This window comes from Ascaphus truei, chromosome 4 (assembly GCF_040206685.1).
Source record: "Ascaphus truei isolate aAscTru1 chromosome 4, aAscTru1.hap1, whole genome shotgun sequence".
NCBI classification, from domain to species: domain Eukaryota; kingdom Metazoa; phylum Chordata; class Amphibia; order Anura; family Ascaphidae; genus Ascaphus; species Ascaphus truei.
In genome coordinates, this window is record NC_134486.1 from 365,669,626 (window position 1) to 365,695,000 (window position 25,375).

The 25,375-nt window shown below is 37.7% G+C and overlaps 1 protein-coding gene across 5 annotated transcripts in view; it reads right to left on the reverse strand.

Annotated features, from left to right (window-relative positions):
- The window catches only part of ROCK2 (Rho associated coiled-coil containing protein kinase 2), a 231,759-nt gene that overhangs the window by 38,548 nt on the left and 167,836 nt on the right, over nucleotides 1-25,375 (reverse strand). For all 5 annotated transcript variants that reach the window (XM_075598366.1, XM_075598367.1, XM_075598365.1 and 2 more), the window contains 6 exons: nucleotides 25,174-25,222; nucleotides 24,351-24,486; nucleotides 22,481-22,572; nucleotides 22,129-22,375; nucleotides 1,834-1,940; nucleotides 438-597 (listed from right to left, as the gene is read on the reverse strand). In XM_075598366.1, coding sequence (XP_075454481.1) covers nucleotides 438-597; nucleotides 1,834-1,940; nucleotides 22,129-22,375; nucleotides 22,481-22,572; nucleotides 24,351-24,486; nucleotides 25,174-25,222 — 791 coding nt within the window. The remainder of the gene's footprint in view (nucleotides 1-437; nucleotides 598-1,833; nucleotides 1,941-22,128; nucleotides 22,376-22,480; nucleotides 22,573-24,350; nucleotides 24,487-25,173; nucleotides 25,223-25,375) is intronic.

Below are 25,375 nucleotides of genomic sequence, written 5' to 3' on the forward strand. Positions count from 1 at the left end.
TTTGCTATGAGGGTTTAAAGAACCTGATATTCCCAGCGAGTCACCAATCATTTTAATGACAAACTTAATGCTTTGTATAGAGCTCTAGAAGCAGCTATTAATATGTTTCCACTGAATGAGAGCTACACGATGTCGAGTTGGAGAACTGCATGTTCCATTTGATGAGGGAATGTTAGAATGTGAACATACTGTACACCAAGTCCCTCGCAGTGATCCCAAATGCCTATAAATCAAGGAACTGATGGGTTTGGCCTATAGTTTCAAACACTTACCCTTTGGTAATATAACTTCTGCAGTGGATTGATGCATTTGAATTTAGTTGATAAAAACTTGATTTAAAAACAATAGTACTGACGACAAAAGCACCTCTATACTAATTTTGTAACGGTGTTCACGTGATGGGTGATGCATCACTCCTTCTGTACCACAAGCTCTACCTTTCATGGCTTCTGACTTGGTCTCCTCGATACTCTGGTAAATTTTGTTCTTGTCGGCCAGCCGCGCCTTGGTGGTTTTATGCTCCGCTTCCTCCTGCTCGACGCTTTGCTGCAGGGCTTTCAGTTTGTAGGTCATGTCTATCTCCAGGTTGCTTTTTTCCTGGTAATAAAAGAAGGGGCAAAAAAATGAGTATTGACAGAGTCACGTGCCGTGTTTGACTGAACAGGAAATGGATTTACAGTGCTGAGCCCTAAGACCCTCTACTGCGCATTCACATTAATAGGCCATAAGATTCTGCATGGCTCAGGCTGAGTCCATAATGGGGAAGCAGCGCTCCTCTGCGCTGACGCTCACCTGCTCGGTCAGGAGCGATTCCATGGACTGGCAGGCGAGCCAGCGTGCGCGATCGGGAGGCGGGGCAGTGACGTCGCTGGGCCAATAGCCCGCGAAGCGGCGACATCATGACGTTGCTTCGCGCTGATTGGATGTTTTCAGCCGACAGCGCGCTGAGAAACAGTTTCAGCTGTCGGCTGAAAATCCCAGCGCCTCAGCACGCCTGCGGACCCTCGCGGGAGCCCCCTCCCAAGACATCCTCACTGAGGGTGGCGGGGCTCATCGCGGAGCGTCCGCACGGCTCAGCGCGGCTTCTCCCTCTATGGACCCAGCCTTAGGCTGAGATTATACCAAGTGCTGCAGCGCTATTCTGTGACGTCACCCAGCGCTGCCGCCGAACATCATCTTCATTATACCGGGGAGCAGAGGAGGCATGGGGCGTGGCCACGAACGGTTTGCCCTCATTGGCTGAACCGCTCACGTGACACGGCCGTCGCAAGAAAACAAAATCGCCTGCCTCTTCCCCAGCCGCCTGCTGTGCAGCACGGTCGCAGAACGACCGTCGCCAGCAGTATGAGCCGTTTCATAAGGTTTTGGTGCCGCTACATGCGACGTCGCGCGTGTTTTTGGGTATAATCACGGCCTTAGAAGAACTTAGTACAGGGGATGGCCAACTCCAGTCCTCAAGGGCCACCAACAGATCAGATTTTAAGGCTATCCCTGCTTCAGCGGAGATATCCTTAAAACCTGACCAGTTGGTGGCCCTTGAGCACTGGAGTTGGAAAACACAGACTTAGTAGATATGGTCTCATGTGCTTGGCAGGCAACATGGAGATATGCTTATTCTGTTGGCGTTGGTAACGGGCCACTAGGCAGCTACAACATTTCCATAAAGTGCTGCTGCTTTAGGGCCACGTGAGTCCGCAATATATTGGATAGAGACTAGGAAGCTCCTCTAAAATGTCATTTGCAATATTTTAAGTTGAAAGAAAACATGGTTTAGGCTATTTTCGCCTTTTATGCTGCAGAGTTATACTTGATCCATTTGCACTTTCCTCTTACCTTCTCTAAATGTGATAGCCTCTCTTGCAGCTGTCTCTTCTCCATTTCTGTCCTCGTTAGCAGATCTTTCCCTTTCTTTAAATCCTCTTCTAAGACAGATATGCGGCCTGCAGAAAGAACATGAGTAAAGACCTGAAATATGGATTGTTTACAGGTCATGTGAAGAGATTAAGGTCAGGTTTAGTGTAACCCTCTCCAAGCCCTTTTTCACATATGGAAGGTCTTAAATACTGGCGCTAATATATAGTGCTTAAACACAGGCGCTAATATATAGTGCTTAAACACAGGCGCTAATATATAGTGCTTAAACACAGGCGCTAATATATAGTGCTTAAACACAGGCGCTAATATATAGTGCTTAAACACAGGCTCTAATATATAGTGCTTAAACACAGGCTCTAATATATAGTGCTTAAACACAGGCTCTAATAAAGAGTGCTTAAACACAGGCTCTAATATATAGTGCTTAAACACAGGCGCTAATATATAGTGCTTAAACACAGGCGCTAATATATAGTGCTTAAACACAGGCGCTAATATATAGTGCTTAAACACAGGCTCTAATATATAGTGCTTAAACACAGGCTCTAATATATAGTGCTTAAACACAGGCTCTAATATATAGTGCTTAAACACAGGCTCTAATATATAGTGCTTAAACACAGGCGCTAATATATAGTGCTTAAACATTGGCTCTAATATATAGTGCTTAAACACAGGCTCTAATATATAGTGCTTAAACACTGGCTCTAATATATAGTGCTTAAACACAGGCGCTAATATATAGTGCTTAAACACAGGCGCTAATATATAGTGCTTAAACACAGGCGCTAATATATAGCGCTTAAACACTGGCTCTAATATATAGTGCTTAAACACAGGCTCTAATATATAGTGCTTAAACACAGGCTCTAATATATAGTGCTTAAACACAGGCTTTAATATATAGTGCTTAAACACTGGCTCTAATATATAGTGCTTAAACACAGGCGCTAATATATAGTGCTTAAACACTGGCTCTAATATATAGTGCTTAAACACAGGCGCTAATATATAGTGCTTAAACACAGGCGCTAATATATAGTGCTTAAACACAGGCGCTAATATATAGTGCTTAAACACAGGCTCTAATATATAGTGCTTAAACACAGGCGCTAATATATAGTGCTTAAACACAGGCGCTAATATATAGTGCTTAAACACAGGCGCTAATATATAGTGCTTAAACACAGGCTCTAATATATAGTGCTTAAACACTGGCTCTAATATATAGTGCTTAAACACAGGCTCTAATATATAGTGCTTAAACACAGGCTCTAATATATAGTGCTTAAACACAGGCTCTAATATATAGTGCTTAAACACAGGCGCTAATATATAGTGCTTAAACACAGGCGCTAATATAAAGTGCTTAAACACAGGCGCTAATATATAGTGCTTAAACACAGGCGCTAATATATAGTGCTTAAACACAGGCGCTAGTATATAGTGCTTAAACATAGGCGCTAATATATAGTGCTTAAACACAGGCGCTAATATATAGTGCTTAAACACTGGCGCTAATATATAATGCTTAAACACAGGCTCTAATATATAGTGCTTAAACACAGGCGCTAATATATAGTGCTTAAACACTGGCTCTAATATATAGTGCTTAAACACAGGCTCTAATATATAGTGCTTAAACACAGGCGCTAATATATAGTGCTTAAACACAGGCGCTAATATATAGTGCTTAAACACAGGCGCTAATATATAGTGCTTAAACACAGGCGCTAATATATAGTGCTTAAACACAGGCGCTAATATATAGTGCTTAAACACAGGCGCTAGTATATAGTGCTTAAACACAGGCGCTAATATATAGTGCTTAAACACAGGCGCTAATATATAGTGCTTAAACACTGGCGCTAATATATAGTGCTTAAACACAGGCGCTAATATATAGTGCTTAAACACAGGCTCTAATATATAGTGCTTAAACACAGGCGCTAATATATAGTGCTTAAACACAGGCTCTAATATATAGTGCTTAAACACAGGCTCTAATATATAGTGCTTAAACACAGGCGCTAATATATAGTGCTTAAACATTGGCTCTAATATATAGTGCTTAAACACAGGCGCTAATATATAGTGCTTAAACATTGGCTCTAATATATAGTGCTTAAACACAGGCTCTAATATATAGTGCTTAAACACTGGCTCTAATATATAGTGCTTAAACACAGGCGCTAATATATAGTGCTTAAACACAGGCGCTAATATATAGTGCTTAAACACAGGCTCTAATATATAGTGCTTAAACACAGGCTCTAATATATAGTGCTTAAACACAGGCGCTAATATATAGTGCTTAAACATTGGCTCTAATATATAGTGCTTAAACACAGGCGCTAATATATAGTGCTTAAACACTGGCTCTAATATATAGTGCTTAAACACAGGCTCTAATATATAGTGCTTAAACACAGGCGCTAATATATAGTGCTTAAACACAGGCGCTAATATATAGTGCTTAAACACAGGCGCTAATATATAGCGCTTAAACACTGGCTCTAATATATAGTGCTTAAACACAGGCTCTAATATATAGTGCTTAAACACAGGCGCTAATATATAGTGCTTAAACACAGGCTCTAATATATAGTGCTTAAACACAGGCGCTAATATATAGTGCTTAAACACAGGCGCTAATATATAGTGCTTAAACACAGGCGCTAATATATAGTGCTTAAACACAGGCGCTAGTATATAGTGCTTAAACACAGGCGCTAATATATAGTGCTTAAACACAGGCGCTAATATATAGTGCTTAAACACAGGCGCTAGTATATAGTGCTTAAACACAGGCGCTAATATATAGTGCTTAAACACAGGCGCTAATATATAGTGCTTAAACACTGGCGCTAATATATAGTGCTTAAACACAGGCGCTAATATATAGTGCTTAAACACAGGCTCTAGTATATAGTGCTTAAACACAGGCGCTAATATATAGTGCTTAATCACAGGCTCTAATATATAGTGCTTAAACACAGGCTCTAATATATAGTGCTTAAACACAGGCGCTAATATATAGTGCTTAAACATTGGCTCTAATATATAGTGCTTAAACACAGGCGCTAATATATAGTGCTTAAACATTGGCTCTAATATATAGTGCTTAAACACAGGCTCTAATATATAGTGCTTAAACACTGGCTCTAATATATAGTGCTTAAACACAGGCGCTAATATATAGTGTTTAAACACAGGCGCTAATATATAGTGCTTAAACACAGGCTCTAATATATAGTGCTTAAACACAGGCGCTAATATATAGTGCTTAAACATTGGCTCTAATATATAGTGCTTAAACACTGGCTCTAATATATAGTGCTTAAACACAGGCTCTAATATATAGTGCTTAAACACAGGCTCTAATATATAGTGCTTAAACACAGGCTCTAATATATAGTGCTTAAACACAGGCGCTAATATATAGTGCTTAAACACAGGCGCTAATATATAGTGCTTAAACACAGGCGCTAATATATAGTGCTTAAACACAGGCGCTAATATATAGTGCTTAAACACAGGCGCTAGTATATAGTGCTTAAACATAGGCGCTAATATATAGTGCTTAAACACAGGCTCTAATATATAGTGCTTAAACACTGGCGCTAATATATAGTGCTTAAACACAGGCTCTAATATATAGTGCTTAAACACAGGCGCTAATATATAGTGCTTAAACACTGGCTCTAATATATAGTGCTTAAACACAGGCTCTAATATATAGTGCTTAAACACAGGCGCTAATATATAGTGCTTAAACACAGGCGCTAATATATAGTGCTTAAACACAGGCGCTTATAGTGCTTAAACACAGGCGCTAATATATAGTGCTTAAACATTGGCTCTAATATATAGTGCTTAAACACAGGCTCTAATATATAGTGCTTAAACACAGGCTCTAATATATAGTGCTTAAACACTGGCTCTAATATATAGTGCTTAAACACAGGCGCTAATATATAGTGCTTAAACACAGGCGCTAATATATAGTGCTTAAACACTGGCTCTAATATATAGTGCTTAAACACAGGCGCTAATATATAGTGCTTAAACATTGGCTCTAATATATAGTGCTTAAACACTGGCTCTAATATATAGTGCTTAAACACAGGCTCTAATATATAGTGTTTAAACACTGGCTCTAATATATAGTGCTTAAACACAGGCTCTAATATATAGTGCTTAAACACAGGCGCTAATATATAGTGCTTAAACACAGGCGCTAATATATAGTGCTTAAACACAGGCGCTAATATATAGTGCTTAAACACAGGCGCTAATATATAGTGCTTAAACACAGGCGCTAGTATATAGTGCTTAAACATAGGCGCTAATATATAGTGCTTAAACACAGGCGCTAATATATAGTGCTTAAACACTGGCGCTAATATATAGTGCTTAAACACAGGCTCTAATATATAGTGCTTAAACACAGGCGCTAATATATAGTGCTTAAACACTGGCTCTAATATATAGTGCTTAAACACAGGCTCTAATATATAGTGCTTAAACACAGGCGCTAATATATAGTGCTTAAACACAGGCGCTAATATATAGTGCTTAAACACAGGCGCTAATATATAGTGCTTAAACACAGGCGCTAATATATAGTGCTTAAACACAGGCGCTAATATATAGTGCTTAAACACAGGCGCTAGTATATAGTGCTTAAACACAGGCGCTAATATATAGTGCTTAAACACAGGCGCTAATATATAGTGCTTAAACACTGGCGCTAATATATAGTGCTTAAACACAGGCGCTAATATATAGTGCTTAAACACAGGCTCTAATATATAGTGCTTAAACACAGGCGCTAATATATAGTGCTTAAACACAGGCTCTAATATATAGTGCTTAAACACAGGCTCTAATATATAGTGCTTAAACACAGGCGCTAATATATAGTGCTTAAACATTGGCTCTAATATATAGTGCTTAAACACAGGCGCTAATATATAGTGCTTAAACATTGGCTCTAATATATAGTGCTTAAACACAGGCTCTAATATATAGTGCTTAAACACTGGCTCTAATATATAGTGCTTAAACACAGGCGCTAAAATATAGTGCTTAAACACAGGCGCTAATATATAGTGCTTAAACACAGGCTCTAATATATAGTGCTTAAACACAGGCTCTAATATATAGTGCTTAAACACAGGCGCTAATATATAGTGCTTAAACATTGGCTCTAATATATAGTGCTTAAACACAGGCGCTAATATATAGTGCTTAAACACAGGCGCTAATATATAGTGCTTAAACACAGGCGCTAATATATAGTGCTTAAACACTGGCTCTAATATATAGTGCTTAAACACAGGCTCTAATATATAGTGCTTAAACACAGGCTCTAATATATAGTGCTTAAACACAGGCACTAATATATAGTGCTTAAACACAGGCGCTAATATATAGTGCTTAAACATTGGCTCTAATATATAGTGCTTAAACACAGGCGCTAATATATAGTGCTTAAACACTGGCTCTAATATATAGTGCTTAAACACAGGCTCTAATATATAGTGCTTAAACACTGGCTCTAATATATAGTGCTTAAACACAGGCGCTAATATATAGTGCTTAAACACAGGCGCTAATATATAGTGCTTAAACACAGGCTCTAATATATAGCGCTTAAACACTGGCTCTAATATATAGTGCTTAAACACAGGCTCTAATATATAGTGCTTAAACACAGGCGCTAATATATAGTGCTTAAACACAGGCTCTAATATATAGTGCTTAAACACAGGCGCTAATATATAGTGCTTAAACACAGGCGCTAATATATAGTGCTTAAACACAGGCGCTAATATATAGTGCTTAAACACAGGCGCTAGTATATAGTGCTTAAACACAGGCGCTAATATATAGTGCTTAAACACAGGCTCTAATATATAGTGCTTAAACACAGGCGCTAATATATAGTGCTTAAACACAGGCGCTAATATATAGTGCTTAAACACAGGCGCTAATATATAGTGCTTAAACACAGGCTCTAATATATAGTGCTTAAACACAGGCGCTAATATATAGTGCTTAAACACTGGCTCTAATATATAGTGCTTAAACACAGGCGCTAATATATAGTGCTTAAACACAGGCGCTAATATATAGTGCTTAAACATTGGCTCTAATATATAGTGCTTAAACACAGGCGCTAATATATAGTGCTTAAACACAGGCTCTAATATATAGTGCTTAAACACAGGCGCTAATATATAGTGCTTAAACACAGGCTCTAATATATAGTGCTTAAACACAGGCTCTAATATATAGTGCTTAAACACAGGCGCTAATATATAGTGCTTAAACACAGGCGCTAATATATAGTGCTTAAACACAGGCGCTAATATATAGTGCTTAAACACTGGCTCTAATATATAGTGCTTAAACACAGGCTCTAATATATAGTGCTTAAACACTGGCTCTAATATATACTGCTTAAACACAGGCTCTAATATATAGTGCTTAAACACAGGCTCTAATATATAGTGCTTAAACATTGGCTCTAATATATAGTGCTTAAACACAGGCGCTAATATATAGTGCTTAAACATTGGCTCTAATATATAGTGCTTAAACACAGGCTCTAATATATAGTGCTTAAACACAGGCTCTAATATATAGTGCTTAAACACAGGCTCTAATATATAGTGCTTAAACACAGGCGCTAATATATAGTGCTTAAACACAGGCTCAAATATATAGTGCTTAAACACTGGCTCTAATATATAGTGCTTAAACACTGGCTCTAATATATAGTGCTTAAACACAGGCGCTAATATATAGTGCTTAAACACAGGCGCTAATATATAGTGCTTAAACACTGGCTCTAATATATAGTGCTTAAACACTGGCTCTAATATATAGTGCTTAAACACAGGCGCTAATATATAGTGCTTAAACACAGGCGCTAATATATAGTGCTTAAACACTGGCTCTAATATATAGTGCTTAAACACTGGCTCTAATATATAGTGCTTAAACACTAGCTCTAATATATAGTGCTTAAACACAGGCGCTAATATATAGTGCTTAAACACAGGCGCTAATATATAGTGCTTAAACACAGGCTCTAATATATAGTGCTTAAACACAGGCTCTAATATATAGTGCTTAAACACAGGCTCTAATATATAGTGCTTAAACACTGGCTCTAATATATAGTGCTTAAACACAGGCGCTAATATATAGTGCTTAAACACAGGCGCTAATATATAGTGCTTAAACACTGGCGCTAATATATAGTGCTTAAACACAGGCGCTAATATATAGTGCTTAAACACAGGCTCTAATATATAGTGTTTAAACACAGGCGCTAATATAGTGCTTAAACACAGGCTCTAATATATAGTGCTTAAACACAGGCTCTAATATATAGTGCTTAAACACAGGCTCTAATATATAGTGCTTAAACACAGGCTCTAATATATAGTGCTTAAACACAGGCGCTAATATATAGTGCTTAAACACAGGCTCTAATATATAGTGCTTAAACACTGGCTCTAATATATAGTGCTTAAACACTGGCTCTAATATATAGTGCTTAAACACAGGCGCTAATATATAGTGCTTAAACACAGGCGCTAATATATAGTGCTTAAACACTGGCTGTAATATATAGTGCTTAAACACTGGCTCTAATATATAGTGCTTAAACACTAGCTCTAATATATAGTGCTTAAACACAGGCGCTAATATATAGTGCTTAAACACTGGCTCTAATATATAGTGCTTAAACACAGGCGCTAATATATAGTGCTTAAACACAGGCGCTAATATATAGTGCTTAAACACAGGCTCTAATATATAGTGCTTAAACACAGGCGATAATATATAGTGCTTAAACACAGGCGCTAATATATAGTGCTTAAACACAGGCGCTAATATATAGTGCTTAAACACAGGCTCTAATATATAGTGCTTAAACACTGGCTCTAATATATAGTGCTTAAACACAGGCTCTAATATATAGTGCTTAAACACAGGCTCTAATATATAGTGCTTAAACACAGGCTCTAATATATAGTGCTTAAACACAGGCGCTAATATATAGTGCTTAAACACAGGCGCTAATATAAAGTGCTTAAACACAGGCGCTAATATATAGTGCTTAAACACAGGCGCTAATATATAGTGCTTAAACACAGGCGCTAGTATATAGTGCTTAAACATAGGCGCTAATATATAGTGCTTAAACACAGGCGCTAATATATAGTGCTTAAACACTGGCGCTAATATATAATGCTTAAACACAGGCTCTAATATATAGTGCTTAAACACAGGCGCTAATATATAGTGCTTAAACACTGGCTCTAATATATAGTGCTTAAACACAGGCTCTAATATATAGTGCTTAAACACAGGCGCTAATATATAGTGCTTAAACACAGGCGCTAATATATAGTGCTTAAACACAGGCGCTAATATATAGTGCTTAAACACAGGCGCTAATATATAGTGCTTAAACACAGGCGCTAATATATAGTGCTTAAACACAGGCGCTAGTATATAGTGCTTAAACACAGGCGCTAATATATAGTGCTTAAACACAGGCGCTAATATATAGTGCTTAAACACTGGCGCTAATATATAGTGCTTAAACACAGGCGCTAATATATAGTGCTTAAACACAGGCTCTAATATATAGTGCTTAAACACAGGCGCTAATATATAGTGCTTAAACACAGGCTCTAATATATAGTGCTTAAACACAGGCGCTAATATATAGTGCTTAAACACAGGCGCTAATATATAGTGCTTAAACACAGGCGCTAATATATAGTGCTTAAACACAGGCGCTAGTATATAGTGCTTAAACACAGGCGCTAATATATAGTGCTTAAACACAGGCGCTAATATATAGTGCTTAAACACAGGCGCTAGTATATAGTGCTTAAACACAGGCGCTAATATATAGTGCTTAAACACAGGCGCTAATATATAGTGCTTAAACACTGGCGCTAATATATAGTGCTTAAACACAGGCGCTAATATATAGTGCTTAAACACAGGCTCTAGTATATAGTGCTTAAACACAGGCGCTAATATATAGTGCTTAATCACAGGCTCTAATATATAGTGCTTAAACACAGGCTCTAATATATAGTGCTTAAACACAGGCGCTAATATATAGTGCTTAAACATTGGCTCTAATATATAGTGCTTAAACACAGGCGCTAATATATAGTGCTTAAACATTGGCTCTAATATATAGTGCTTAAACACAGGCTCTAATATATAGTGCTTAAACACTGGCTCTAATATATAGTGCTTAAACACAGGCGCTAATATATAGTGTTTAAACACAGGCGCTAATATATAGTGCTTAAACACAGGCTCTAATATATAGTGCTTAAACACAGGCGCTAATATATAGTGCTTAAACATTGGCTCTAATATATAGTGCTTAAACACTGGCTCTAATATATAGTGCTTAAACACAGGCTCTAATATATAGTGCTTAAACACAGGCTCTAATATATAGTGCTTAAACACAGGCTCTAATATATAGTGCTTAAACACAGGCGCTAATATATAGTGCTTAAACACAGGCGCTAATATATAGTGCTTAAACACAGGCGCTAATATATAGTGCTTAAACACAGGCGCTAATATATAGTGCTTAAACACAGGCGCTAGTATATAGTGCTTAAACATAGGCGCTAATATATAGTGCTTAAACACAGGCTCTAATATATAGTGCTTAAACACTGGCGCTAATATATAGTGCTTAAACACAGGCTCTAATATATAGTGCTTAAACACAGGCGCTAATATATAGTGCTTAAACACTGGCTCTAATATATAGTGCTTAAACACAGGCTCTAATATATAGTGCTTAAACACAGGCGCTAATATATAGTGCTTAAACACAGGCGCTAATATATAGTGCTTAAACACAGGCGCTTATAGTGCTTAAACACAGGCGCTAATATATAGTGCTTAAACATTGGCTCTAATATATAGTGCTTAAACACAGGCTCTAATATATAGTGCTTAAACACAGGCTCTAATATATAGTGCTTAAACACTGGCTCTAATATATAGTGCTTAAACACAGGCGCTAATATATAGTGCTTAAACACAGGCGCTAATATATAGTGCTTAAACACTGGCTCTAATATATAGTGCTTAAACACAGGCGCTAATATATAGTGCTTAAACATTGGCTCTAATATATAGTGCTTAAACACTGGCTCTAATATATAGTGCTTAAACACAGGCTCTAATATATAGTGCTTAAACACTGGCTCTAATATATAGTGCTTAAACACAGGCTCTAATATATAGTGCTTAAACACAGGCGCTAATATATAGTGCTTAAACACAGGCGCTAATATATAGTGCTTAAACACAGGCGCTAATATATAGTGCTTAAACACAGGCGCTAATATATAGTGCTTAAACACAGGCGCTAGTATATAGTGCTTAAACATAGGCGCTAATATATAGTGCTTAAACACAGGCGCTAATATATAGTGCTTAAACACTGGCGCTAATATATAGTGCTTAAACACAGGCTCTAATATATAGTGCTTAAACACAGGCGCTAATATATAGTGCTTAAACACTGGCTCTAATATATAGTGCTTAAACACAGGCTCTAATATATAGTGCTTAAACACAGGCGCTAATATATAGTGCTTAAACACAGGCGCTAATATATAGTGCTTAAACACAGGCGCTAATATATAGTGCTTAAACACAGGCGCTAATATATAGTGCTTAAACACAGGCGCTAATATATAGTGCTTAAACACAGGCGCTAGTATATAGTGCTTAAACACAGGCGCTAATATATAGTGCTTAAACACAGGCGCTAATATATAGTGCTTAAACACTGGCGCTAATATATAGTGCTTAAACACAGGCGCTAATATATAGTGCTTAAACACAGGCTCTAATATATAGTGCTTAAACACAGGCGCTAATATATAGTGCTTAAACACAGGCTCTAATATATAGTGCTTAAACACAGGCTCTAATATATAGTGCTTAAACACAGGCGCTAATATATAGTGCTTAAACATTGGCTCTAATATATAGTGCTTAAACACAGGCGCTAATATATAGTGCTTAAACATTGGCTCTAATATATAGTGCTTAAACACAGGCTCTAATATATAGTGCTTAAACACTGGCTCTAATATATAGTGCTTAAACACAGGCGCTAATATATAGTGCTTAAACACAGGCGCTAATATATAGTGCTTAAACACAGGCTCTAATATATAGTGCTTAAACACAGGCTCTAATATATAGTGCTTAAACACAGGCGCTAATATATAGTGCTTAAACATTGGCTCTAATATATAGTGCTTAAACACAGGCGCTAATATATAGTGCTTAAACACAGGCGCTAATATATAGTGCTTAAACACAGGCGCTAATATATAGTGCTTAAACACTGGCTCTAATATATAGTGCTTAAACACAGGCTCTAATATATAGTGCTTAAACACAGGCTCTAATATATAGTGCTTAAACACAGGCACTAATATATAGTGCTTAAACACAGGCGCTAATATATAGTGCTTAAACATTGGCTCTAATATATAGTGCTTAAACACAGGCGCTAATATATAGTGCTTAAACACTGGCTCTAATATATAGTGCTTAAACACAGGCTCTAATATATAGTGCTTAAACACTGGCTCTAATATATAGTGCTTAAACACAGGCGCTAATATATAGTGCTTAAACACAGGCGCTAATATATAGTGCTTAAACACAGGCTCTAATATATAGCGCTTAAACACTGGCTCTAATATATAGTGCTTAAACACAGGCTCTAATATATAGTGCTTAAACACAGGCGCTAATATATAGTGCTTAAACACAGGCTCTAATATATAGTGCTTAAACACAGGCGCTAATATATAGTGCTTAAACACAGGCGCTAATATATAGTGCTTAAACACAGGCGCTAATATATAGTGCTTAAACACAGGCGCTAGTATATAGTGCTTAAACACAGGCGCTAATATATAGTGCTTAAACACAGGCTCTAATATATAGTGCTTAAACACAGGCGCTAATATATAGTGCTTAAACACAGGCGCTAATATATAGTGCTTAAACACAGGCGCTAATATATAGTGCTTAAACACAGGCTCTAATATATAGTGCTTAAACACAGGCGCTAATATATAGTGCTTAAACACTGGCTCTAATATATAGTGCTTAAACACAGGCGCTAATATATAGTGCTTAAACACAGGCGCTAATATATAGTGCTTAAACATTGGCTCTAATATATAGTGCTTAAACACAGGCGCTAATATATAGTGCTTAAACACAGGCTCTAATATATAGTGCTTAAACACAGGCGCTAATATATAGTGCTTAAACACAGGCTCTAATATATAGTGCTTAAACACAGGCTCTAATATATAGTGCTTAAACACAGGCGCTAATATATAGTGCTTAAACACAGGCGCTAATATATAGTGCTTAAACACAGGCGCTAATATATAGTGCTTAAACACTGGCTCTAATATATAGTGCTTAAACACAGGCTCTAATATATAGTGCTTAAACACTGGCTCTAATATATACTGCTTAAACACAGGCTCTAATATATAGTGCTTAAACACAGGCTCTAATATATAGTGCTTAAACATTGGCTCTAATATATAGTGCTTAAACACAGGCGCTAATATATAGTGCTTAAACATTGGCTCTAATATATAGTGCTTAAACACAGGCTCTAATATATAGTGCTTAAACACAGGCTCTAATATATAGTGCTTAAACACAGGCTCTAATATATAGTGCTTAAACACAGGCGCTAATATATAGTGCTTAAACACAGGCTCAAATATATAGTGCTTAAACACTGGCTCTAATATATAGTGCTTAAACACTGGCTCTAATATATAGTGCTTAAACACAGGCGCTAATATATAGTGCTTAAACACAGGCGCTAATATATAGTGCTTAAACACTGGCTCTAATATATAGTGCTTAAACACTGGCTCTAATATATAGTGCTTAAACACAGGCGCTAATATATAGTGCTTAAACACAGGCGCTAATATATAGTGCTTAAACACTGGCTCTAATATATAGTGCTTAAACACTGGCTCTAATATATAGTGCTTAAACACTAGCTCTAATATATAGTGCTTAAACACAGGCGCTAATATATAGTGCTTAAACACAGGCGCTAATATATAGTGCTTAAACACAGGCTCTAATATATAGTGCTTAAACACAGGCTCTAATATATAGTGCTTAAACACAGGCTCTAATATATAGTGCTTAAACACTGGCTCTAATATATAGTGCTTAAACACAGGCGCTAATATATAGTGCTTAAACACAGGCGCTAATATATAGTGCTTAAACACTGGCGCTAATATATAGTGCTTAAACACAGGCGCTAATATATAGTGCTTAAACACAGGCTCTAATATATAGTGTTTAAACACAGGCGCTAATATAGTGCTTAAACACAGGCTCTAATATATAGTGCTTAAACACAGGCTCTAATATATAGTGCTTAAACACAGGCTCTAATATATAGTGCTTAAACACAGGCTCTAATATATAGTGCTTAAACACAGGCGCTAATATATAGTGCTTAAACACAGGCTCTAATATATAGTGCTTAAACACTGGCTCTAATATATAGTGCTTAAACACTGGCTCTAATATATAGTGCTTAAACACAGGCGCTAATATATAGTGCTTAAACACAGGCGCTAATATATAGTGCTTAAACACTGGCTGTAATATATAGTGCTTAAACACTGGCTCTAATATATAGTGCTTAAACACTAGCTCTAATATATAGTGCTTAAACACAGGCGCTAATATATAGTGCTTAAACACAGGCGCTAATATATAGTGCTTAAAAACAGGCTCTAATATATAGTGCTTAAACACAGGCTCTAATATATAGTGCTTAAACACAGGCTCTAATATATAGTGCTTAAACACTGGCGCTAATATATAGTTCTTAAACACAGGCTCTAATATATAGTGCTTAAACACTGGCTCTAATATATAGTGCTTAAACACAGGCGCTAATATATAGTGCTTAAACACTGGCGCTAATATATAGTACTTAAACACATGCTCTAATATATAGGGCTTAAACACAGGCTCTAATATATAGTGCTTAAACACTGGCTCTAATATATAGTGCTTAAACACTGGCTCTAATATATAGGGCTTAAACACAGGCTCTAATATATAGTGCTTAAACACAGGCGCTAATATATAGTGCTTAAACACAGGCTCTAATATATAGTGCTTAAACACAGGCTCTAATATATAGTGCTTAAACACAGGCGCTAATATATAGTGCTTAAACACAGGCGCTAATATATAGTGCTTAAACACAGGCGCTAATATATAGTGCTTAAACACAGGCGCTAATATATAGTGCTTAAACACTGGCTCTAATATATAGTGCTTAAACACAGGCTCTAATATATAGTGCTTAAACACAGGCTCTAATATATAGTGCTTAAACACTGGCTCTAATATATAGTGCTTAAACACTGGCTCTAATATATAGTGCTTAAACACAGGCTCTAATATATAGTGCTTAAACACAGGCTCTAATATATAGTGCTTAAACACAGGCGCTAATATATAGTGCTTAAACACAGGCTCTAATATATAGTGCTTAAACACAGGCTCTAATATATAGTGCTAAAACACAGGGTCTAATATATAGTGCTTAAACACAGGCTCTAATATATAGTGCTTAAACACTGGCTCTAATATATAGTGCTTAAACACAGGCGCTAATATATAGTGCTTAAACACAGGCGCTAATATATAGTGCTTAAACACTGGCGCTAATATATAGTGCTTAAACACAGGCGCTAATATATAGTGCTTAAACACAGGCTCTAATATATAGTGTTTAAACACAGGCTCTAATATAGTGCTTAAACACAGGCTCTAATATAGTGCTTAAACACAGGCTCTAATATATAGTGCTTAAACACAGGCTCTAATATATAGTGCTTAAAAACAGGCTCTAATATATAGTGCTTAAACACAGGCTCTAATATATAGTGCTTAAACACAGGCTCTAATATATAGTGCTTAAACACAGGCGCTAATATATAGTGCTTAAACACAGGCTCTAATATATAGTGCTTAAACACTGGCTCTAATATATAGTGCTTAAACACTGGCTCTAATATATAGTGCTTAAACACAGGCGCTAATATATAGTGCTTAAACACAGGCGCTAATATATAGTGCTTAAACACTGGCTCTAATATATAGTGCTTAAACACTGGCTCTAATATATAGTGCTTAAACACTAGCTCTAATATATAGTGCTTAAACACAGGCTCTAATATATAGTGCTTAAACACAGGCGCTAATATATAGTGCTTAAACACAGGTTCTAATATATAGTGCTTAAACACAGGCGCTAATATATAGTGCTTAAACACAGGCGCTAATATATAGTGCTTAAACACAGGCGCTAATATATAGTGCTTAAACACAGGCGCTAATATATAGTGCTTAAACACTGGCTCTAATATATAGTGCTTAAACACAGGCTCTAATATATAGTGCTTAAACACTGGCTCTAATATACAGTGCTTAAACACAGGCTCTAATATATAGTGCTTAAACACAGGCGCTAATATATAGTGCTTAAACACAGGCTCTAATATATAGTGCTTAAACACAGGCTCTAATATATAGTGCTTAAACACAGGCGCTAATATATAGTGCTTAAACACTGGCTCTAATATATAGTGCTTAAACACAGGCTCTAATATATAGTGCTTAAACACAGGCGCAAATATATAGTGCTTAAACACAGGCTCTAATATATAGTGCTTAAACACTGGCTCTAATATATAGTGCTTAAACACAGGCTCTAATATATAGTGCTTAAACACAGGCTCTAATATATAGTGCTTAAACACTGGCTCTAATATATAGTGCTTAAACACAGGCTCTAATATATAGTGCTTAAACACAGGCTCTAATATATAGTGCTTAAACACAGGCTCTAATATATAGTGCTTAAACACAGGCGCTAATATATAGTGCTTAAACACAGGCGCTAATATATAGTGCTTAAACACAGGCTCTAATATATAGTGCTTAAACACAGGCTCTAATATATAGTGCTTAAACACAGGCGCTAATATATAGTGCTTAAACACAGGCGCTAATATATAGTGCTTAAACACAGGCTCTAATATATAGTGCTTAAACACTGGCTCTAATATATAGTGCTTAAACACAGGCGCTAATATATAGTGCTTAAACACAGGCTCTAATATATAGTGCTTAAACACTGGCTCTAATATATAGTGCTTAAACACAGGCGCTAATATATAGTGCTTAAACACAGGCGCTAATATATAGTGCTTAAACACAGGCTCTAATATATAGTGCTTAAACACAGGCTCTAATATATAGTGCTTAAACACAGGCTCTAATATATAGTGCTTAAACACTGGCGCTAATATATAGTGCTTAAACACAGGCTCTAATATATAGGGCTTAAACACAGGCTCTAATATATAGTGCTTAAACACTGGCTCTAATATATAGTGCTTAAACACTGGCTCTAATATATAGTGCTTAAACACAGGCTCTAATATATAGTGCTTAAACACTGGCTCTAATATATAGTGCTTAAACACAGGCGCTAATATATAGTGCTTAAACACAGGCTCTAATATATAGTGCTTAAACACAGGCGCTAATATATAGTGCTTAAACACTGGCTCTAATATATAGTGCTTAAACACAGGCGCTAATATATAGTGCTTAAACACTGGCTCTAATATATAGTGCTTAAACACAGGCGCTAATATATAGTGCTTAAACACAGGCTCTAATATATAGTGCTTAAACACTGGCTCTAATATATAGTGCTTAAACACTGGCTCTAATATATAGTGCTTAAACACAGGCTCTAATATATAGTGCTTAAACACAGGCGCTAATATATAGTGCTTAAACACAGGCTCTAATATATAGTGCTTAAACACAGGCGCTAATATATAGTGCTTAAACACTGGCTCTAATATATAGTGCTTAAACACAGGCGCTAATATATAGTGCTAAAACACTGGCTCTAAAATATAGTGCTTAAACACTGGCTCTAATATATAGTGCTTAAACACAGGCTCTAATATATAGTGCTTAAACACAGGCTCTAATATATAGTGCTTAAACACAGGCTCTAATATATAGTGCTTAAACACAGGCTCTAATATATAGTGCTTAAACACAGGCTCTAATATATAGTGCTTAAACACAGGCTCTAATATATAGTGCTTAAACACAGGCTCTAATATATAGTGCTTAAACACAGGCTCTAATATATAGTGCTTAAACACTGGCTCTAATACAGTACAGGCATACCCCGCTTTAAGGACACTCACTTTAAGTACACTCGCGAGTAAGTACATATCGCCCAATAGGCAAACGGCAGTTCACGCATGCGCCTGTCAGCACGTCCTGAACAGCAATACCTGTACCTAAAGCTGTGCGCAAGTGGGGAGACTATAGAGCCTGTTACAAATGCCTTATTTACATCAGTTATGCACGTATATAACGATTGCAGTACAGTACATGCATCGATAAGTGGGGAAATGGTAGTGCTTCACTTTAAGTACATTTTCGCTTTACATACATGCTCCGGTCCCATTGCGTACGTTAATGCGGGGTATGCCTGTATATAGTGCTTAAACACAGGCGCTAATATATAGTGCTTAAACACTGGCTCTAATATATAGTGCTTAAACACAGGCGCTAATATATAGTGCTTAAACACAGGCGCTAATATATAGTGCTTAAACACAGGCGCTAATATATAGTGCTTAAACACAGGCTCTAATATATAGTGCTTAAACACAGGCGCTAATATATAGTGCTTAAACACTGGCTCTAATATATAGTGCTTAAACACAGGCGCTAATATATAGTGCTTAAACACAGGCTCTAATATATAGTGCTTAAACACTGGCTCTAATATATAGTGCTTAAACACAGGCTCTAATATATAGTGCTTAAAGACAGGCTCTAATATATAGTGCTTAAACACAGGCGCTAATATATAGTGCTTAAACACAGGCGCTAATATATAGTGCTTAAACACAGGCACTAATATATAGTGCTTAAACACAGGCTCTAATATATAGTGCTTAAACACAGGCTCTAATATATAGTGCTTAAACACAGGCTCTAATATATAGTGCTTAAACACAGGCTCTAATATATAGTGCTTAAACACAGGCTCTAATATATAGTGCTTAAACACAGGCGCTAATATATAGTGCTTAAACACAGGCTCTAATATATAGTGCTTAAACACAGGCTCTAATATATAGTGCTTAAACACAGGCTCTAATATATAGTGCTTAAACACAGGCTCTAATATATAGTGCTTAAACACAGGCTCTAATATATAGTGCTTAAACACTGGCTCTAATATATAGTGCTTAAACACAGGCTCTAATATATAGTGCTTAAACACAGGCTCTAATATATAGTGCTTAAACACAGGCGCTAATATATAGTGCTTAAACACTGGCTCTAATATATAGTGCTTAAACACAGGCTCTAATATATAGTGCTTAAACACAGGCGCTAATATATACTGCTTAAACACTGGCTCTAATATACAGTGCTTAAACACAGGCTCTAATATATAGTGCTTAAACACAGGCGCTAATATATAGTGCTTAAACACAGGCTCTAATATATAGTGCTTAAACACAGGCTCTAATATATAGTGCTTAAACACAGGCGCTAATATATAGTGCTTAAACACAGGCGCTAATATATAGTGCTTAAACACAGGCTCTAATATATAGTGCTTAAACACTGGCTCTAATATATAGTGCTTAAACACAGGCTCTAATATATAGTGCTTAAACACTGGCTCTAATATATAGTGCTTAAACACTGGCTCTAATATATAGTGCTTAAACACTGGCTCTAATATATAGTGCTTAAACACAGGCTCTAATATATAGTGCTTAAACACAGGCGCTAATATATAGTGCTTAAACACAGGCTCTAATATATAGTGCTTAAACACTGGCTCTAATATATAGTGCTTAAACACTGGCTCTAATATATAGTGCTTAAACACTGGCTCTAATATATAGTGCTTAAACACTGGCTCTAATATATAGTGCTTAAACACAGGCGCTAATATATAGTGCTCAAACACAGGCTCTAATATATAGTGCTTAAACACAGGCGCTAATATATAGTGCTTAAACACAGGCTCTAATATATAGTGCTTAAACACAGGCGCTAATATATAGTGCTTAAACACAGGCGCTAATATATAGTGCTTAAACACTGGCTCTAATATATAGTGCTTAAACACAGGCTCTAATATATAGTGCTTAAACACAGGCTCTAATATATAGTGCTTAAACACAGGCGCTAATATATAGTGCTTAAACACAGGCGCTAATATATAGTGCTTAAACACAGGCTCTAATATATAGTGCTTAAACACAGGCTCTAATATATAGTGCTTAAACACAGGCGCTAATATATAGTGCTTAAAAGCAACAAAGACATGTTTGTTTTCTGCTCACTGAAAGATCAGACTGCAGAAAAAAAAGACTAATTGGAATGGTTTAGTTTTCAAATACGTTCTATAGCATCTTCTATTGAAACAGAGACCTAGAAGTGTTTATTGGGACCTTCCAAAGATTACCCAGAACACACTGCAAACTACTGTAGCCTGTCCAAAAAAGCCCCAGAAGAGAATCATAGACTACGGGTAAGGTCATTTCTCCTAGTTACTACTAAGGGTTTAAGGTGAGTTACTAGGCCAACTCCCTGTATTGTATGATGGCAATACGGCTAGGTAATTCCCTTTCTACAAGAAATATATATATATATATATATATATATAAATAAGGTGATTTAAGGTGTAGGCCCATTTCCTACAGTACACCACACCATGAAGTGAGGAGGGGTACTGCGACTCATGCTATGGACAATATCATTCTTTTGTTTCCTCTTTTCTCCATGTAGTGGAGGAAATATAAGGCGCACATGAATAAAACAGCTGAAAAAGTCTACCGTGGCGGCAGGCTTAACATATTTCTGGCCAAGAGATCGAACTAAAATGACCATTACTTGTGAGAAGAAAATACATAAATGAACTAAATAATTTGTCAAATTGGATGTGCATTGGGCCTTCTTTGAACACTGGGGTACAGGATGTGAAACAAGACTGGCAGCTTGTACCTTGCAGGTCGCTAATCATCTCCGACCCGTGTGTGCGGTCCCGCCTCTCAGACTCCAGAGCGGACTGCTGGTTAATGAAGTCCTTCTCCAACTTCAACTTGGCGTTCTCCAGCATGCAACTCTTATCCTGAAGCTCTCGGCTGTTGGTCTCTAGCTGCTGGATCTGCTTGGACATCTCCGTCTGTGTTTTCCTCAGCCGGGCCGCTGTATCGGACTCCGTGCGCAGCAGAGCATTGGCTTCGTCCAACTGGGGACAAAACGAGGACAACGAAAAGGTTTGTCAGGTTCTCGTCCTTTCGCTGTGCAGGAGAAAGTGAAATGGAATCAGGAGGTTACGCAAGTTGCTGCTCACCTGTCTCTGGAGCTGATTCATCTTCTCGTTAGATATTTGAGAGCTTTGGTTTCTCTTTTTTAGATCTTCAAGTTGATCCTTCAAACTGTTCACTGCAACAATAAATCAATAAACCATACTTGACACACACACAGAGACCCTTAACTTTACATTTCATTCAGTTGTGTAGTATTAGATATTACTTTAATGCATTTGTATTGTATTTTGGTTTCCCTACTTAATGATTGTTAATGTATTAAGCTTCCTTGGGTCGCTACAGCAAGTGTTTAGGAAGCTACACCACTTCCGCTTTTGAAATAGGTGGCCATATTGATTTCCTGGGAAGCATGACTCTCGCCGTTCGATCGGCAGCTTGGATAGTATCTCTTACTGTGCAAGCAATGTCTTGTATATAATGCACAACCCCGCTCACTTAATGTACCCATGTATTTGTCATCATAACTCTGTGTCCAGGACATACTTGAAAACGAGAGGTAACTCTCAATGTATTACTTCCTGGTAAAACATTTGATAAATAAATAGACAACTGAATTGCCGTAAAGGCAAGGAACTGCTGCACTTATTAAAACAAAAACCAAGTAAAATCAGGCAAGAGGCAATGCCCCTTTAACTTTGCATTTCCAAGCCTTTGCTATATTTAAATGAGGCACTCTGTTTTTCCTATAACCGATATAAAAAGATAGTAGAAAGAACTCTTCTGCACCGAGGTATCGGCAGCTCCAATTCACTGCTTGTTAACCTGCCCACCTGCTCATCTCGGATCCATCTCGTCCTTTCCCAACTAGGAATCAGCACACATAAAAAATACCAACTGCGCCCGTTACCGCTAGCACGATATTTAACGCGCGAGGCATTTCTCACGTTATTTCTCCGTAACCCACGCGATTACAGAGGGCAATAACATCTGCTACATCTGTACAATATATTTACAGTACTGCATTTTCATGACACAAAATGTGGACGGAGTGTGAATAATTTGTCTTGCACATAAATAAAAATAGTCAAAAATAAGGGCGACACAGCCAACCGTTTTCAGCCCTTTTTTCACTACTTAATTTGAAATGTTATATCCTACATTTATTGTCTAAAATAAAGATCGCCATCAAATGAAAGGGCGGAGAGCTCAAGAAATAACATTTTGATGAATTAAAGCTTGTTTTCGCCTATTCTTTTTTTTTGATCATCAACTTTGTCAAACTAAGCAGGTTAAATTCCTTTCCCGTCCTCACCGCCACTTACTTACACTGCTTTGCCAAGAGGCCGCTATGTATTCAAACCCTTTTACTGCCGGGTGAAACAATGTCTAAAGACACAATGTCTAAAGCCTGCTTCTCTCTTAGGCCTGGGACATAGAGGATTAAACAGCGCTGAGCCGCGCTCCTGCTCTGCCTCGCCTGCTCCAAAATGGAGCTTTTTCCTGTCCTTGCAGGCGAGGCAGTGAGCGTGCTCTGGGGGCGGGGCGGGGGCAGGGCGGAGGCGGAGCAGAGGCGTGTCAGGAGGCGGAGCGGGAAGCGGGCCTAGTCCCCCGCTCCCATTGGATGGGAGCGGAACGTGACCGCTCCTCCGCTTCCCCGAGCTGCAAATTTGAAACCTGCCTGTCTCGGCAAAGTTTCTGAGCCTCCGCACACATCAGCGCGCATGCGGAGGGGGAAACTATAGCCGCGCTGATGACAGATGCAGGGGCTTTGTGCATCTGCTCAGCCCGCCTCAGCGAGCTTCAATTCACTATGCCCCAGGCCTTATTAAACGCTTCATAGCTTTCCCCCGTCTCTCGTAGTAAGCGTATATAATCCGTCTCTCGTACATTCGCCCCCATTTCCCATTCCGATTGCATTATTGCTGTTGGCACATGCTGCTGCCGGACACCTACCCTCATTTTCCAGGCCGCGTTTCTTCTCGGCCTCGTTCTCCGCTTTCCTTTGGTACTCGGCGTTCTTGTGCTGCAGAAGAGCCTTCTCCCGCTCCAGCTGCCTGCTGGTGGACTCCAGGTTCTTCCTAGAATTTGCCTGTAAATGAGAAGTACAAAACCAGAAGAAACCGGCACATTATGAGACTTGTGGGGTTGCTTATATGTTCTAACAACAAAACAACCCGTTTCACATTACGGTCGCTTGATTCAACGGCAGACAAGGATTTCGGGTAACGACACGGGCACATAATGTGAATTTTTTTTTTTTTTACTTTCTACCCATTGTGAACCTGGATATTCGTGAAATCCGGCAAGAACATCCAACATTGTCAGAGCGCCTTTCTTGGAGCAAAACTCACGATGTGTCACTGCTTGTATTTTTCCTTATAACTTTTAATAGCATTCATTATTAGATGAGACTTTTATACTGATATGACAGTCGTGTCCCCCTTCACGCTCGCTGTGTGGAACGCTGTGGGATATCGTCCCGTGTTCTCATATAACGCACCCCAACGTCTCACCAGTAAACTGTATGTTGGACGACTTGTAAGTAGAGCTCTACTAAGTCTACTTTTAATCAAATCACTTCTAATATAGACGATGACGCATGAATGTTGCCCACACTCCTGGGTTATTTGTTTGACCCCATAGTTACTCTGATATGCTCCAGATATGTTGTTGTATTGACTCATTTAACACACGACTTCAACAGTAAAGCCTGAGGCATCGGAAACCGAGGGCAGGAAAAGAACACGGGCCGCAGAAAGTCATACGTGGGGTTTACCTCTTCATCCAGCTCCTTCATGGTCTTCTCCAAGCGAGAATTTACAGACCTAGGAAACGGGGCAAGCGCATGAATTATAATCAGAATCGTCCAAAGGGGCGATGTGCAACAAACTTTAGTTGTTAACCATATCCTCAAGAATCGCAGGACAGGATTAGCACGTCTAGCATTGCCATGAAACTTGGTGCAGCGCGAGTCTTCG